Raw genomic sequence first — 14,741 nt, 5'->3', positions numbered from 1 at the left:
CAGAAGCTAGTTCTGGTTCCATCAGAGTTTTTTTATTTTTTAGCTTGCGTAGCTCTTACTGTACTGCTGTTAACAAGGTATATAACAACCACAGTAATTATGACACGCAGTATTATGTAGCAATTAACATATTACAACTTAAATTATTGGCTGTTCACACCTAGTATCAAATCCACTTGAGGTACACACCAGATGTGCTATTTGACTTAACTCTTGGCCCTTCACAGAAGTCCATTTAATTTGGAGTATTTTGCTTTGCTGTCAAAGGTGCTGGAACTAAATGGATGAGAGAGAAAGTATTAAGTTAGTTTTAATTAATAGGTGTGCCTAATCGTGTGACATGAGGATTGTCTAAGGAGGTGGGAATTAACACTTCATGACGTGTTTCTAAATGTCATTCTTAATTGTATCACTAGGATTGCTAACTGTCTGTCTGCCAGGTGGGAATGTTATTTTAGCACGTACCAAGGATATAGTAAGAAAATGAACGCGCTGATTCTGTTTAGGGCAGGTATTTAAAAACAAACAAAAACAAACAAACAAACAAAAAACTTGAATTTTATCTCGTTTTCACAGATGTGGCCCTTGTTTGAGGATAGCCCCAGCTTTCAGTGCTCTGAGTAACAAATATCTTCAGGCAATGTTTTTGGAAGTGGATGTGCATCAGTGCCAGGTTGGTATTCCAAAACATATTTTCTCTTTTCTAAGAGAAAGATTAGACAATGTAGTGACTGAGCAACTGGAAGGAAAGCTGCTCAGACAGTATAATTGTCCATTTCTGTTTGGTGAATGATAGGTATTTGTGTTGTGAAACTCTCCAAAATTATTATATTCACAGAGATGTGAATGAACATTCAGGAAAGTATTCTTGCAGTTAGCACTTGGATATCCTTTGTTTAAACGGTGTGCAGGCAGTTTAGCAGTTCCTGCTGTACGTGCTATTTAGATACACAGTTAAAGATGCCACCAGTATGAATTAAGAGTAGCAAATTTTTTCAAACCCTGCAATAATTATTGACTAAAATCAAAAGTGCAATAAACTGATGATTAGTGGGACTAGATTCCTCTCAAGTACTACACTACTGTTTTTAACAGACAACAGTGTTGCAGATGAGCTGTTGACTGACTTAAGGGTCATTAACAAAAATCAACAGTGGTATGTTGAAAGGCAGTTTCTTGAGTTACTGCAAATGATAATGGAGAGAAGTGAATATAGAAGTAGTAACACTGCAAAGGACACTAAACTATGGAAAGCTTTGGAAAAACTACTAAAGGTGCATAACAAATACAGGTAGAAATCAAATGGAAGCCACCTTCTGCAGTGGAAGGCTGCAGCTTTCATGGTGTGCATGAATGTATCTTTGGAAAGGGAAGGAATGCAGGTGTAAAGAATGCTTGAAATGCAGTAAATGAAGTAATCCTCCACCTGATGTACTGACAAACCTACTGGTAACATGAAATCCATTGAAAGAATGCCTAAATGTATTAAAGATTAGGAGGATCTGAAGAATTAGAGTTATCATCTGACTTGAAGATGCTTATAAAATAACAAATATTGTTTGCAAACTTGGGGCTGATGTAGCTTGACTAATATTAATGTGTACATTCTCATCTAGGTGGAATCAATGTTTGTCTTATATTGGTGATAGTCTGTTAGGTAATCCTAGTAACCAATTTATGCATTCTAGGGAACAGCTGCTACCAATAATATATCAGCAACGCCAACATTTTTGTTTTTTCGCAACAAAGTACGAATCGACCACTATCAAGGAGCAGATGTTGTAGGGTTAGAAGAAAAAATTAAGCAGCACCTGGAGAATGATCCTGGAAACAATGAAGATACAGATATCCCCAAAGGATATGTATGTGTGTGTGTTTTTTATTTTTGTTTTTTAAACATTTAGGTAACTTGAACTGTTCCTTTCTAAATGTATTCTGTTGAACTAATACTACTGTGGGCAAAACTACAAGCTCTCCATGGCTTTGGGGGGGACAAAATTTGAAAGTTAACCATACTTACTAAATGTTTTACAACTCTGTAACGTATGTATGTTAAGAAAAATCTCTGCGCATAGCCCTTAGTGATTAAAATAATGAATTTCATTGTTGGTGATGAAGATTTTGCTACAGTTGGATATTATTTCTTTCTTTCTTCTTGGGCATCGTGATCTGTGAACAGCTGTGGTGTCCCTGTTCATTGCGGGGGATTTGGACTAGATGGCCTTCAGAGGTCCCTTCCAACTCTAATGATTCTATGGTTCTATGATCTTCCTTGGTAAAGGACATTGTTAGACATAGCTGTCCAAAAGTTGCTCTGGTTCTTCCTTAAGAAGTCCTCTCTGTTATTCATGTGGCGGTAGGTTGATTTGTAGTTTATAGGTTTGTTTGTTTTTATCTTTCTTGCTCAGCGCTTTTTAAAATAAATGATAAAGAGGATTAAAGAAAAAAATCTTTGAAGGCAGTTTGCCATGAAAATGGAGTGCCGTATGTTCTCAGACAAAATGGTTTTTTTGCATTCTAAATCACATAACTGAAACTGAATTTTAACTTTTTTCTAGCAATTTTAAAAATCTGTATTCTTGAATAGATTTTTTTTTTTATCATTGTGTGATTTATACGCGCATTCCAGAAAAATGAAAACTTGGTAAGTTCAAATACTTGAATTTTAGAAGTATTTGGTGTGCTCAGGAAATTATTTCCCTACGTCATGCATGTTTTCTTGTTACCTCAGGGCAACTGTGTGCTTCAAATTACAAGCCTATCTGACAGCTGTCCTAACAAACATGTGAGAACTCTAACGTGACAAAACACTTTACTAGAGCTGTTGTCTTAGGTGGTGTTCTCCAAGCAATCCTTGGTGTAGTATTACTCCTTAATTGAGATTGTCTGTTGTTCTACCAGAAATATAAACCCAGTTAGGTGAAATATAATTCACCACATAACTAAGTCACGTCACAGTTCAGTGACGTGTCTGCATCGCTTAACATTAGAAAATCTAAAATCTTCAACTTGGCTGTGATGAGCATCTGTAGAATGCCAAATGACGTGGAATCCGAAACCCGGTATTTTTGGAGACTATTTCAAATTCATAGCTGACTGTATCTTATCAGACAAATGTGAGCAGGATGCAAATTCAGCTGGATATTTCTCATTTAGGTAAACTTCAAGGGCAAAGGTCACTTGAATTTCTAGCAGTTCTGATACTTGTTAACTGTTCCACCATATGCACTGGACTTCAGTTTATATAGCACGGGAGGGGATAGGGGAAAGGTAGTAAGTAGTTTCACTTGGAGTAACAGTTCCTAGTGTTAAGGGAAGTGGGATTCAGGAAATGAGCTGTATTCTCTAAGCAGCCTGTGTTTGAGTTTAGTTTAGATTGTGAAGCTATAGTCTGAGTTGTAACATGTACTAACCTTTAAAAGCTAGTATATGGGGCTTTTTTTTCATGAGGGGTTATATTACTCTTTGGGACCTAATATACGTCTGTAAGAAGAGTGTTTTAGGTTGCCATCCCACAAGTTCCTGTAACTTTCTATTTAAATCCCCGAGGTTTTCTGTGTGGGGTTTGTTTGTTTGCTTTTTTAGTTGAGTGAAGAATGAATTTCATTCCTGCTACTGTCAGGTGATTTTATGGCAGATATATACAATCAGCAATTCCACTGTTGTTTTTTTTTTTTTTTTTTCCTTTCAGATGGATTTAATGGCATTTATCAATAAAGCTGGCTGTGAATGTCTTAATGAAAGTGATGAGCATGGATTTGATAATTGTTTACGTAAAGATTCTACCTTCTTGGAATCAGATTGTGATGAGCAGGTAGAGTAAAATTAAGTAGGATATTTTCAGTGTCCGGTCTGCAAATGTTTTTTTGAAGAGTTGGCTTTATATCACTTTGGTAGTGTAGGAGTGGGAGACATTAGGTGGATGGAAGTAAAATTGGTATACAAAGATCACTGTAGCATTTCTGAGGAAAAATTCCAAGCAGAGTAGTGTTTACTGAGTCTTTAAAGTGACAGACTAGTGCATGTGTGGAATATAAAGAATGTAAATACTTGATTTTATTTTGAAGTTCAGACGTCTACTTAAATATTGTGCTACGTTTGTTGCTTTTTGTTTTTTAAGAATAAAGAAAACAGTATTTAACAGCAACTTTGTCCTTCACAGCTGCTTATTACTGTTGCTTTTAGTCAACCAGTCAAGCTTTATTCTATGAAACTTCAGGGGCCAGATAATGGTGAGTGAGGTATCTTTAATCATACCCTTGAAACCTGAGCTTTCCCCACGTTCAGTTAATATTGTCATTTTTCAAAATTTTGTCCCTAGTTCATTTTACCTTCTGCAAATCCCATAACAACTTAATTGAATTTTATCAAACTAATAACATAAATGATCTTGCATTACAATTCTGACCATGTGCGCTGATATCTGTAGGACACAGATATTCACTCTGTCTGGACGTGGTGTGAGAAGAACATCAATTCAAAAATTAAGTTTTAGTGTTACTGAAGGGCTGTCACAGAGTTATCTAGATAAATCTGTGCCCGTGACAGGGGGGCAGTAGGCTCGTGGGCCCCTTGGCTTCCCGAAAAAAAAAAAAAAAAAAAAACGGAGCAGCGGCAACGATCTAAGAAGGGGAACTTATTTTACTAACTATGATGTCGGAATGCAAGATGACATGATATACTACAATCTAATTGAAAGTAAGGATAATAAATCAAATGAAATGAGAGAGAGAGAGAGAGAGAGAGAGAGAGAGAGAGAGAGAGTGAGAGAGTTTCCGAAACCGAAAGCCCTTCTTGATGAAGGTGCACGGCTTGGAAGCACACCCACTCCTCTCCCTGGCAGCAAGCGAAAGCGAAAAGACCGTGTGCAACCAGGTGACGTATCTTCCGTGATGTATCTTCCTTCTCTGACCGTGAGGTCCTCTGGGATACGTAGTTCTTCTCTTTTGTCCATGATGTTACAATGTGGAATACCAATAGGAACATTACAAAACCATGACAAGGGCTTAGTTTTGATGTTTAGTTGATTTAAATTGTGAAATTAAAATAGCCATAAAATGTCATATGTGGCACAAAAACAATTACTCTTAAAAATTTCATTGGATTTATTATGTGGAATTGTCACCGAAACCTAGGTGAGTAGTGCAATTTCAGATATCCTTCAATATCTGGAGTGGTGGTGTAGGGTTGGCAGATTTCTAGTTCTAGCATCTTAAGTCCATGCATTCGTTGAGTGGTACCTAGGTGCTGCAATAAGCAAGGGCTTCTTGAGCCGCATTAAAAAAAAAAAAAAAATGTACTTATGTACCTGAATCCCACTTCTATATCTTAACACAGGGCAAGGTCCAAAGTACATAAAAATCTTTATCAACCTTCCTCGATCTATGGATTTTGAAGAAGCAGAAACAAGTGAACCAACTCAAGCCCTGGAGCTAACACCAGATGATATTAAAGAAGATGGCATTGTCCAGCTTCGCTATGTTAAATTTCAGAACGTTAACTGTGTAACTGTAAGTAAACCTCTGGTTCTGTGGTCTGCGCAGGCTGAAAACTTCATAGGTGTTTAAAGCATTATGATGTTGATTTCACTGCAAATGTTCTTAGTTGTTCTCAACTGATGGCATGCTATATGTTCACACTGAAAGAATTTCTGCAGTATAAGGTGAAGGAAGGCCATGTGTGTGCCATATCTCTGATCTGTTATGTGAGATAAGATCCATTTTCACTTCTTCAGGAGAACTTGCATTTTTACTATCATAACTTCTTGAAAGCAATCTTGCCTTCATTCTGAGAGGGGGAAGCAAGAAATGCAGTTTAAAGAAATCCAGTGCACGTGCAGTTTCCCCTACTGTAGGTTGTGGTTTAACCTGACAGCTATCTAAGCACCACACAGTCATTTGCTCACTTCTCTTTTTCCCAGTGAACAGGGGAGAGAACTGGGGGGAGGGAAGCAACAAAGTAGAACTCATGGACTGAGATAAAACTACTTACTAAGAGAAAAGGAAGGGGGGTGGGTGGGGAAAAAAGGGCAACAGGACAATTACTTATATATAAAAAACAGTTTAGGCCATGATAGTCCATCGTTGCCTCCACTCCCCACTGGACTTTTCCACTGGCCACATGGGACTATTGAAGGGTGAGTGAGTCTTGCTGGTTACTCCTTGATTCTCCAGTTGATGAATCAGCTAATGAATGAGAATCGGGGAGTCCCAGTTGGTGCAATATTGCCACTGGTGCACTATTATAGTAGTGTTTGGCACCTGCTGTTCTTCTACTCTTAGCAATCCCGCAACAGAAGGATCCTCTGAGAGACCAGGCAAGGTAGACAGCTGCTTAATGTCTTCCATCTCCAAGGCAGCTCTACCAAAAGCCCACCGCTACCTTTTTGGGTCCTTGAAGTACCTTCTCCTAAGGTAATATATACCAAGGTTGCACCAGAGCCTCTGGGCCAGTCACAGTGGGGTGCTTTTGCCACTCAATTCCATTTAGGCTCACTTTAGCATACAATAGATTTCTTGGGATCCCCCTGTCGCTCCAGAGATACAGATGGGTTCTGCCCCTTTATAACTTGATGGCATTAGGGTACATTGTGCACCAGCGTCCACTAGAGTCTCATACTCCCGTGGTTCTGATGTGCTAGGCCATTGAATCCACACAGTCCAATAAACCTAATTGTCCCTTTCCTCCATTCTGGCTGGAGGCAAAGCTGTTCTGGTTATTGTATTAATTACTCATCTCTTGTGTATGAGCACCAGAAGGCTTGTTGTCAGCCTCAGAGATGAGATGGGACCATTACCTGTCTGGAGAACTGCCGGCTGGAAATCGGAGCCACCATTTTCATGGAAGGACCCTCTCTTGCAATTGTTTTCCCCTGCAACTCACATACCTGTGCCTGTAGGGTCAAGGTGGATTTTCCATCCCACTTCATTATATTCTCTCCATGGTCACACAGGTAAAACCACAGGATGGTACATGGCATGCACCTGCTATATACTCTCAAGCAGAGGAAAGCTTACTTCTAATGGAAGAAATACTGGTTTGTACAGATGGAGGAGCCATTAACCAGTTCCTCCACAGCTGAGATACAGGCCTGTATTGAAGTAGGCTAGTGTCGACGGTTTACGAGCTGGTCCAGCCCGGTTCCATGACTAGTGGGGCGGAGGGATTTTTTTTTTTTTTTGCAAAATCCGCACCTCTGGAAAAGGGAAACAGGGGACCCCCCACAATAAAGAATAATTAAAAAGAACAGTGGCAATGATCTGAGGAGAAACAAACTAATTTACTAAATATAGTATCAGAATGCACGATAACACACTATAATACAATATAATTCAATATAATTGCTAATAAAATCAAATATAATTGAGAGAAGGATTGTCCGAGAGCTAAAGGCCTTACACTAATACTGAAGCCTTGCGTGCAGTCGGGAGCAGCAGCGAGACGATCCGAAAGCGAGCACGATGAGACGAGAAGAAAGACAGACTCAGGTCAGGTGACCTACAGGCCTTATATCTGTTCCCCTGAGCAGGAATGATAACAGTACTCAAACAGTCTTCTGGGGAACGTAGTTCTTCTCTTCTGGACAAGTACCCGGAACTAGAGCATTTGCTCTTTAACTCCCAGTACACTGCATGATGTTATGATGTGGAATCCCGATAACCAAAAATCATAAAACCATGACAGCTAGCCACTACACCCACTGTTGGTCTTTTGTTCTCTTTCCAGTTCACTCATGCCAGGGTGCTGGTATATGATGACGGTGCATTTCTGTCTGAGTTTCAGCTGGGATGGAATTGTTTTCTTCAGAGTGTCTGGTATGATGCTATGTTTTGGTTCTAGGAGATAAACAATGTTGATAACACACCAATGTTTATAGTTGCTGCTAAGCAGTATTGTACAGAGCCATGGCTATTCACAGTGAAGGACCCAGGGAGCTGCAAGGGAACAGAATTAGGACAGCTGACTTAAACTGGCCAAAGGGATATTCCATACCGTATGACTTCAAGTGGAAGGAGTTTTGAAGGAGGTGGGAGTTCATCTCTCTCTCTCTCTCTCTCTCTCTCCCCTGCTGCTTGGGGGGATGGTAAGAAATTACTTGTGCATCACTTGTTATATACATTTATATATAGTCATAAGTATTCCCTTTTCCCCCTCTTAGTAAGTTGTCTTATCTCAAGCCACAAGTTCTACTTGAGTTTTTTTCATTTTATTCTCTTCCTCCATCCCACTGGGAAGAGGGGAATGAGCAAAGGACTGTGTGTCTGCTGAGCCATCTGCTGGGTTAAACCACAACAATTCTGTACAATTCTCTGCCACACTGGTCATGTACGTATGTCATCTGGATCTTGGGTGTTGGTATTAATGTCCACATTAATTCCACGTATCATCTCTATTGCAGCTAATTCCCTCAAGTACTGAATACCTTTCTCCATGGTGGTTCATATGCCTGGGTTACATACCAGGTCTTCCTTGAAAGGATATCTTTTCCTCACAGCTGACAAGAGTCACTGCCATAGGGTGAAAGACTGTGTCCCTTTTCCAATTGCTTTGTCAATGCCACTTTCCCTAGAAAGAAATCTCAACTGCTTGGCTACCGTCCTGGCTACTGGCCTCACCATCCCAGCACCAGAGCAGCTGGCAGTGTGCTTGCCTGGCTGATGGCTGCAATCTTTTTGCAAATCTTGCAGCTCACGCACCATCAGGAGTCTGGTTTCTGTCTCTTCCTCCTCCTCCCATTTTTGTGATGGCTTTGCTCCATCTTCACCTTCTTCTTCTGACTTAACAAAGAGAGAAGCTCCTACTAAGTGTTCTGACTCTTGTAGACATTTTTTCCTCTTGCTTGTAGAGGCAACTGATACTGGCACTGGTTGGTTCTCTGGTTGAACTGTGGGGCTTGTCACAGGGACTGGAGTGACCATAGGGCTGATTGTGAGAACTGGGGTGACTGCACAGCCTGTCAGAAGAGTTAGAATAACTGCCTGGCCTATTGCAGTAGTTGGAGCAGACGCAGTACCTGTTGAAGGAACTGGAGGTGCTGCAGCGTCTGTCACAGGGGTTGGAGGGTCCATTGCATTGTCATCAGATCCAGAGGTATTCTCTTCCCCGGAGGATGCTGAATAGTACTGAACAGAGCTCAGTAGGCATAGGCCAGGCCCCAGCACACTGCAGTGATTTGTGCCTCTGTAGGATTGCCAGGACGACAGCAGATCTTTTCCAAGTATTCTACTAGTTTTTCCTGATTCTGCAGTTGTTCAGGGGTGAAGTTCCAAACCACTGGGGGGTGCCCACCGCTCTAGGCCCCTGACCATACCATCCCGCGCTCCCTGCCACTCAGAACTATCCCACCTCAGGGTAGATCTCTGGGTGATATTCCTAAGTGATTGTTTAACCTTAAACGTAACCTGGAACACATCCACATCACACAGCAATAGGAACACACTGGTTTGAACATCCCACAGATATTCAAAACTCTCAGGAGCTATTGTAACTACTTGAGGGAAGGAGAAAGAGAGGCTGAAGAGCTGCCAGAAAATGTCCTCGCCTATCTCCCCCATAGCCCATTGTCTCCCTGCCCCCCATAGCCTGTGTCTCCTTCAGGAGAGGAAGCAAAGAGTGCAATTAACAATAGTCTCCATGAATACGGTTCCTGAAGCCCAGAGATGACTGGGAGGTCGAGTACAGATGCCAGATTAGTTTCCTGACCAGCAATTTTATCATAAAGTAAGGCAAGGCCGTGCAGCATAGCAAAATAGAAATCTTAATCCAACCCCCACAGATGAAAAATAACATAGCAGGGGAAATAAACAGCAAGAGCAAGGTGCTAAACAGTACACTTCCATAAAAAGACTCTCAAGGAGCTCCACAGATAATAACACTATTAGCATGATGACTAGCGATTATCAAACTGCCACAGCAACCCTGTGTTAACATGCTCTGGTCAGATCTGCTGTTATCTCGATTCTTCTTGTCTCACATTGGGTGAGAAAATGACTTGTGATTTAACCTGACAGGTGACTAAGCACTACACAGTCAGTTGCTCACTCCCTCCTCCCTTCCCAGTAGGACGGAGGGTAGAACTGGAAAAAGAAAACAAATTAAAACTTGTGGGTTGAGATTTAGAAGTAAAAACAAAACACCTCTTTACTAGCGTAGAAAAAAAGAAGAGGGAATAATGTTATGACAATTATACATACATGTATATATTTAACGAGTGGGGTATATATTTAACGAGTGGGTAGTAAGCAATTGCTTGTACATCAGTGCCCAGCTAGTCTCTGAGCAGCAGCAGGCTGTCCAATGAACCCCACCCCCCCCACCCCTTTTTTTCCTCAAACTTACCTTCCACGTGATATTTTATCATATGGAAAATCCCTTTGGCTAGTTTAGGTCAGCTGTCCTGATTCTGTCCCCTCCCAGCTCCTCATGCCCCCAGCCCCCTTGCTGGCAGGACAGTAGGAGAGGCTGAGGAAACTAGAACATCATTGACACTGTACAGAGCTGCTCAGGAACATCTAGAAACATTGGTGCTATCAATGTTGTTTTTCTCCCAAAACCAAAACATGCATCGTACCAGACCCCCCCCCCCCTCCAAAAAAAAAAAAAAAAAAAAGAAAAGAAAATCCAGGGAAAAAGAAAAAAAAAAAAAAAAAAAAAAAGAAGATCCAGGGAGCTACAGGCCACCTCTGTGCCTGGCAAGATCATAGAGCAGATCCTCCTCCCGAAGGCCCTACTAAGGCACGTGGAAAATAAAGACAAGAGGTGATTGGTGGTAACCAACATGGTTTCACCAAGGGCAAGTCATGCCTGACAAACTTGGTGGCCTTTTATGATGGAGTTACAGTATCAGTGGATAAAGGAAGAGCAACTGATGTCATCTACCTGGACTTGTGCAAAGTGTTTGACACTGTCCCACATGACATCCTGGTCCCCAGATTGGAAAGAAAAGGATTTGATGGATGGACCACTCACTGGATAAGGAATTGGCTGGACGGCCGTGCTCAGGGAGTTGCAGTCAATGGCTCGGTGTCCAAGTAGAGACCAGTGATGAGTGGTGTTCCTCAGGGATTGGCGTTGGGACCGGTGCTATTTAACATCTTTGTAGGTGACACGGACAGCAGGATCGAGTGCACCCTCAGCAAGTTTGCAGACAACACCAAGCTGAGTGGGGTAGTTGACACACTAGAGGGGAAGGGACGCTATCCAGAGGGACCTGGACAGGCTTGAGAGGTGGGCCCATGCCAACCCCACGAAGATCAACAAGGCCAAGTGCAAGGTCCTGTGTGGGAATTCAAGAAAAACTGTTCAGAACAGCAGCTGTGTAGCAAGATAAACAGCATGAGAACCAAGGACATCTCTAGAAGAAGAAAGAACGGCTCACGGCTCTGGTTGGATAAGCGCCCGCATGAACGGTTGAAGAGTGTTTGTAGAATGCTTTGTTGACATGTAAAGGTGGATGGGAAAGTTGTAGGGGCAGATGGGAAAGCTAGAAAAAGAAAACTTGAGAAGGTATATAAGTGATGTGAGAACTTGTAATAAACGATTTGGATCATTCACATCTGAGTCCGTGCATCAGGTGCTGCAGTCCTGCACTTGGGTTGGGGCAATCCCAAGCACAGATACAGGCTAGGCGGAGAATGTCTTGAGAGCAGCCCTGAGGAGAAGGATTTGTGGGTGTCAGTTGATGAAAGATTCAACAGGAGCTGGCAACGCGTGCTTGCAGCCCAGAAGGCCAACTGTACCCTGGGTTGCATCAAGAGAAGCGTGACCAGCAGGTTGAGGGAGGTGAGTCCGCCCCCTCTGCTCTGCTCTCATGAGACCCCACCTGGAGTTCCGCATCCAGTTCTGGAGCCCCCAACACAAGAAGGACATGGAGTTGTTGGAACAGGCCCAGCGGAGGGCCACAAAGACAATCAGAGGGCTAGAACACCTCCCCTACAAGGACAGGCTGAGAGAGCTGGGGCTCTTCAGCCTGGAGAAGAGAAGACTCCAGGGGGACCTTATAGCGGCCTTCCAGTACCTGAAGGGGGCCTACAGAGAAGCTGGGGAGGGACTTTTATAAAGGCATGTAGCAACAGGACAAGGGGAAGTGGTTTTTAACTAGAAGAGGGTATATTTAGACTAGATGTTAGGAAGAAATTCTTTACTGTGAGGGAAGTGAGACACTGGAACAGATTGCCCAGTGAGGTTGTGAACGCCCCCTCCCCAGAAACATTCAAGGCCAGGCCGGATGGGGCTTTGAGCAATCGAGTCTAGAAGGAGACGTCCCTGCCTATAGCAGAGGGGTTAGAACTAGATGATCTTAAAAAGGTCCCTTCCATCCCAAACCATTCTATGAAGGGATCTGAGCTGCCTTGGAAGTGGCTGGTACTGAAGCGCAGCTCCCTTTGGCATCCTGACTACCTGTGCTAGATGCTCAGAAGGGAACAGTCTCTACCACATATCATACAGTTGACGAGACACACAGTAAGTGAGTTACACTAATCACGCAACAGGCTCAAGAGAGGAATCTCAAAGAGCTACGAATCTTAGAAGCAATTACAGATTAGCGCTCTGCTTACAAAGAAGCAAAACTGCTTCTGGCAGGTTCTTGGCAACACCAGGTAAAGTGTTTGCAAGTAGGCTAATAATCATACACTGAAAGAACAATGGAACCCAGCCAGCTGGTGAAGGGGAATCTCTAACCATACAACACTCCTCCACAAAAAGCAACCAAAATCCAAGAGATACACTCCCTTCTGTGGCTGGCCCTTATATGAGCCCAGGGTGGCTCCACCCCTTCTGGTCACATGGGGGAACACAGGTGCAAACAATTTGCCTGTGCTCCCCAGGCCAGCCACACCCCTTCACCAGGTGCTCAATCACCAGTTTAAGCTGTGACTTAGCAGTTCCCCTACAATTGGTTTGAAGGCAAAGATTTTAGAATGTTTTTAGAGGAGAAAGAGGTTGGCACACGCTGAAGTGTCTCCACTATATAACAGACTGTGATGGTTGGTCTTCTGTGATGAATGCTTCTAGTAAGCGTGTAAGTGGTTGTTTGTGGACTATATTTTAGACTAGTTGGCTACTTTCATGTTTAGCAAGTGTTTTAGTGATGATTGTTTTAAGTGTGGTGTAGTTATTTAGTTTTGTTTTCAAAGTTTCTTTCTGTGGGTTTAGCTTTACAACTAAACTTATGCTCTCTTGAATTAAATGATGTTTGATTGCATAGGTTTATATTCCACAGAGCTGTGCTGTTAAGTACAAGTTATGTATTTGTTCTTTAATCAAATTCTGTGTTAGCTTTAGGCAGGATAATGTGCAAATACTAGGCAAGTGATAAGCTGGTTGTATAGAAGTTGTGCTTGTTTGTACTCTGCTTGTGGGCTACATAGTAACTTTTTCAGTTTCCTAACTAAACCTAGAGTGTATGTTTAAGAATAAAAAATAAATAAATAAATAAAAGGAAAAAAAGTCATTTTGTCCACCTCGTGATGTTTTAGTACAAGTAACAAAGTAAAAGTAGTGCTTGCAAAGCCATGTACATAGAGCAATCGCTAATATAGTTTTACAGGTTTAGTGTTTATGCTGTAAAACATGTAATCATACAAACTGTAGTAATAAACTATCCTCATCAATGAAGCCGTTAAGACTTCGTATTTAACTTTATTTTAAGTAAGATTTGAATGAACGGTGAACTGTGACTTTTTATATCTTGGTTTTGATTGTTGATTGTGGTCTCAGATTGGAAATAGAAGCTGGAACATTCCAAACTGTGGGGGATTTTTAATGAAACCGATAGAAAATAATAGCATTCTATATAATCATTATTTAAAGTAAGAGGATAATCGTGTCTCCCAAGGGTAACCAGGCCTTTAGGGCTGGAAAAAGCGTTAATTTGGTTAGTTCAAAAATTTGGGGTGTCTAACATGTTATGTGTTAATTGAGGGGTGGACTGTTTATCTTAGCTTTTGTGTTTTGGGATTTTTTTTTAGTTGTTTGTCCAGTCCAATCACGGTGATGAAGAGGCAACAAGAATTACATACTTGACGTTTATTGGAACTCCAGTCCAAGCGACAAATATGAATGACTTCAAGCGAGTGAGTCTTTGTTTCTTAAAAGCACTTATGAACGTTTTAAATCTACCCAAAAATGAGTCAACTGAACAAATACACTCGGTTGTTGTTGTAATTCTGCAACTTAAGGTAGATTTGGCATTCAAAACAAAGCATGTTGCTTTATCTTACAGCTCTTTGGTCTTGCCTTTAAGTTTTTGTTCTTCAACTGTTTTGGAGGTGTTTTTTGTTTTGTTTTTGTTGTGTTGTTTTTTCTTTTTTTAAGAAAACAAGTAAAAACATATACATTAACTACTGAAAACATGAGGGAAAAAATATAGCGAGTCTCATCTGTTTGCTGTAGTGAAGGGGATTTTTAAGTCTCCCTCGGTTCTAGATGCAGTGAAGAGGGATGGAAGCTGCTATATAGCCTGCAAAGTACCACACTAGTTACAATTTTGGTTTGCTTAAAATTCACACGTGAGTGTCTGCACCACTGAGAAATGTGATTTGTGCCATGTGTTGGAACAGAAGGGGAGAGAAGCACTAGACTACAAGACCTATATCTGCCTTAAACACTAACCCTGTGTAGCGCTGCACTGGTAACAACAGGATATTGAGGAACTGCTCAGAACTACCTTACAGAAGAACATGCACTGGTAGCTTACAAGGCAGCAAATCCCCCCTCAATTCAAGTACTTCACAACACCT

The 14,741-nt window shown here is 41.6% G+C and overlaps 1 protein-coding gene across 4 annotated transcripts in view; it reads left to right on the top strand.

The window, feature by feature from the left end:
- The window catches only part of LOC107049459 (thioredoxin-like protein 1), a 45,791-nt gene that overhangs the window by 5,579 nt on the left and 25,471 nt on the right, over positions 1 to 14,741 (top strand). For 2 of the 4 annotated variants that reach the window (XM_040655259.2, XM_040655261.2), the window contains exons 2-7: positions 577 to 673; positions 1,689 to 1,862; positions 3,692 to 3,814; positions 4,163 to 4,232; positions 5,338 to 5,510; positions 13,971 to 14,075. In XM_040655259.2, coding sequence (XP_040511193.1) covers positions 577 to 673; positions 1,689 to 1,862; positions 3,692 to 3,814; positions 4,163 to 4,232; positions 5,338 to 5,510; positions 13,971 to 14,075 — 742 coding nt within the window. Of the gene's footprint in view, positions 1 to 576; positions 674 to 1,688; positions 1,869 to 3,691; positions 3,815 to 4,162; positions 4,233 to 5,337; positions 5,511 to 13,970; positions 14,076 to 14,741 lie in introns of all 4 variants that reach the window. The other 2 variants (XM_040655258.2, XM_040655260.2) reach the window with 1 other exon arrangement.

This window comes from Gallus gallus, chromosome W, assembly GCF_016699485.2.
Source record: "Gallus gallus isolate bGalGal1 chromosome W, bGalGal1.mat.broiler.GRCg7b, whole genome shotgun sequence".
Classification (NCBI taxonomy): domain Eukaryota; kingdom Metazoa; phylum Chordata; class Aves; order Galliformes; family Phasianidae; genus Gallus; species Gallus gallus.
This window is presented reverse-complemented; position numbering and strand designations above follow the sequence as displayed.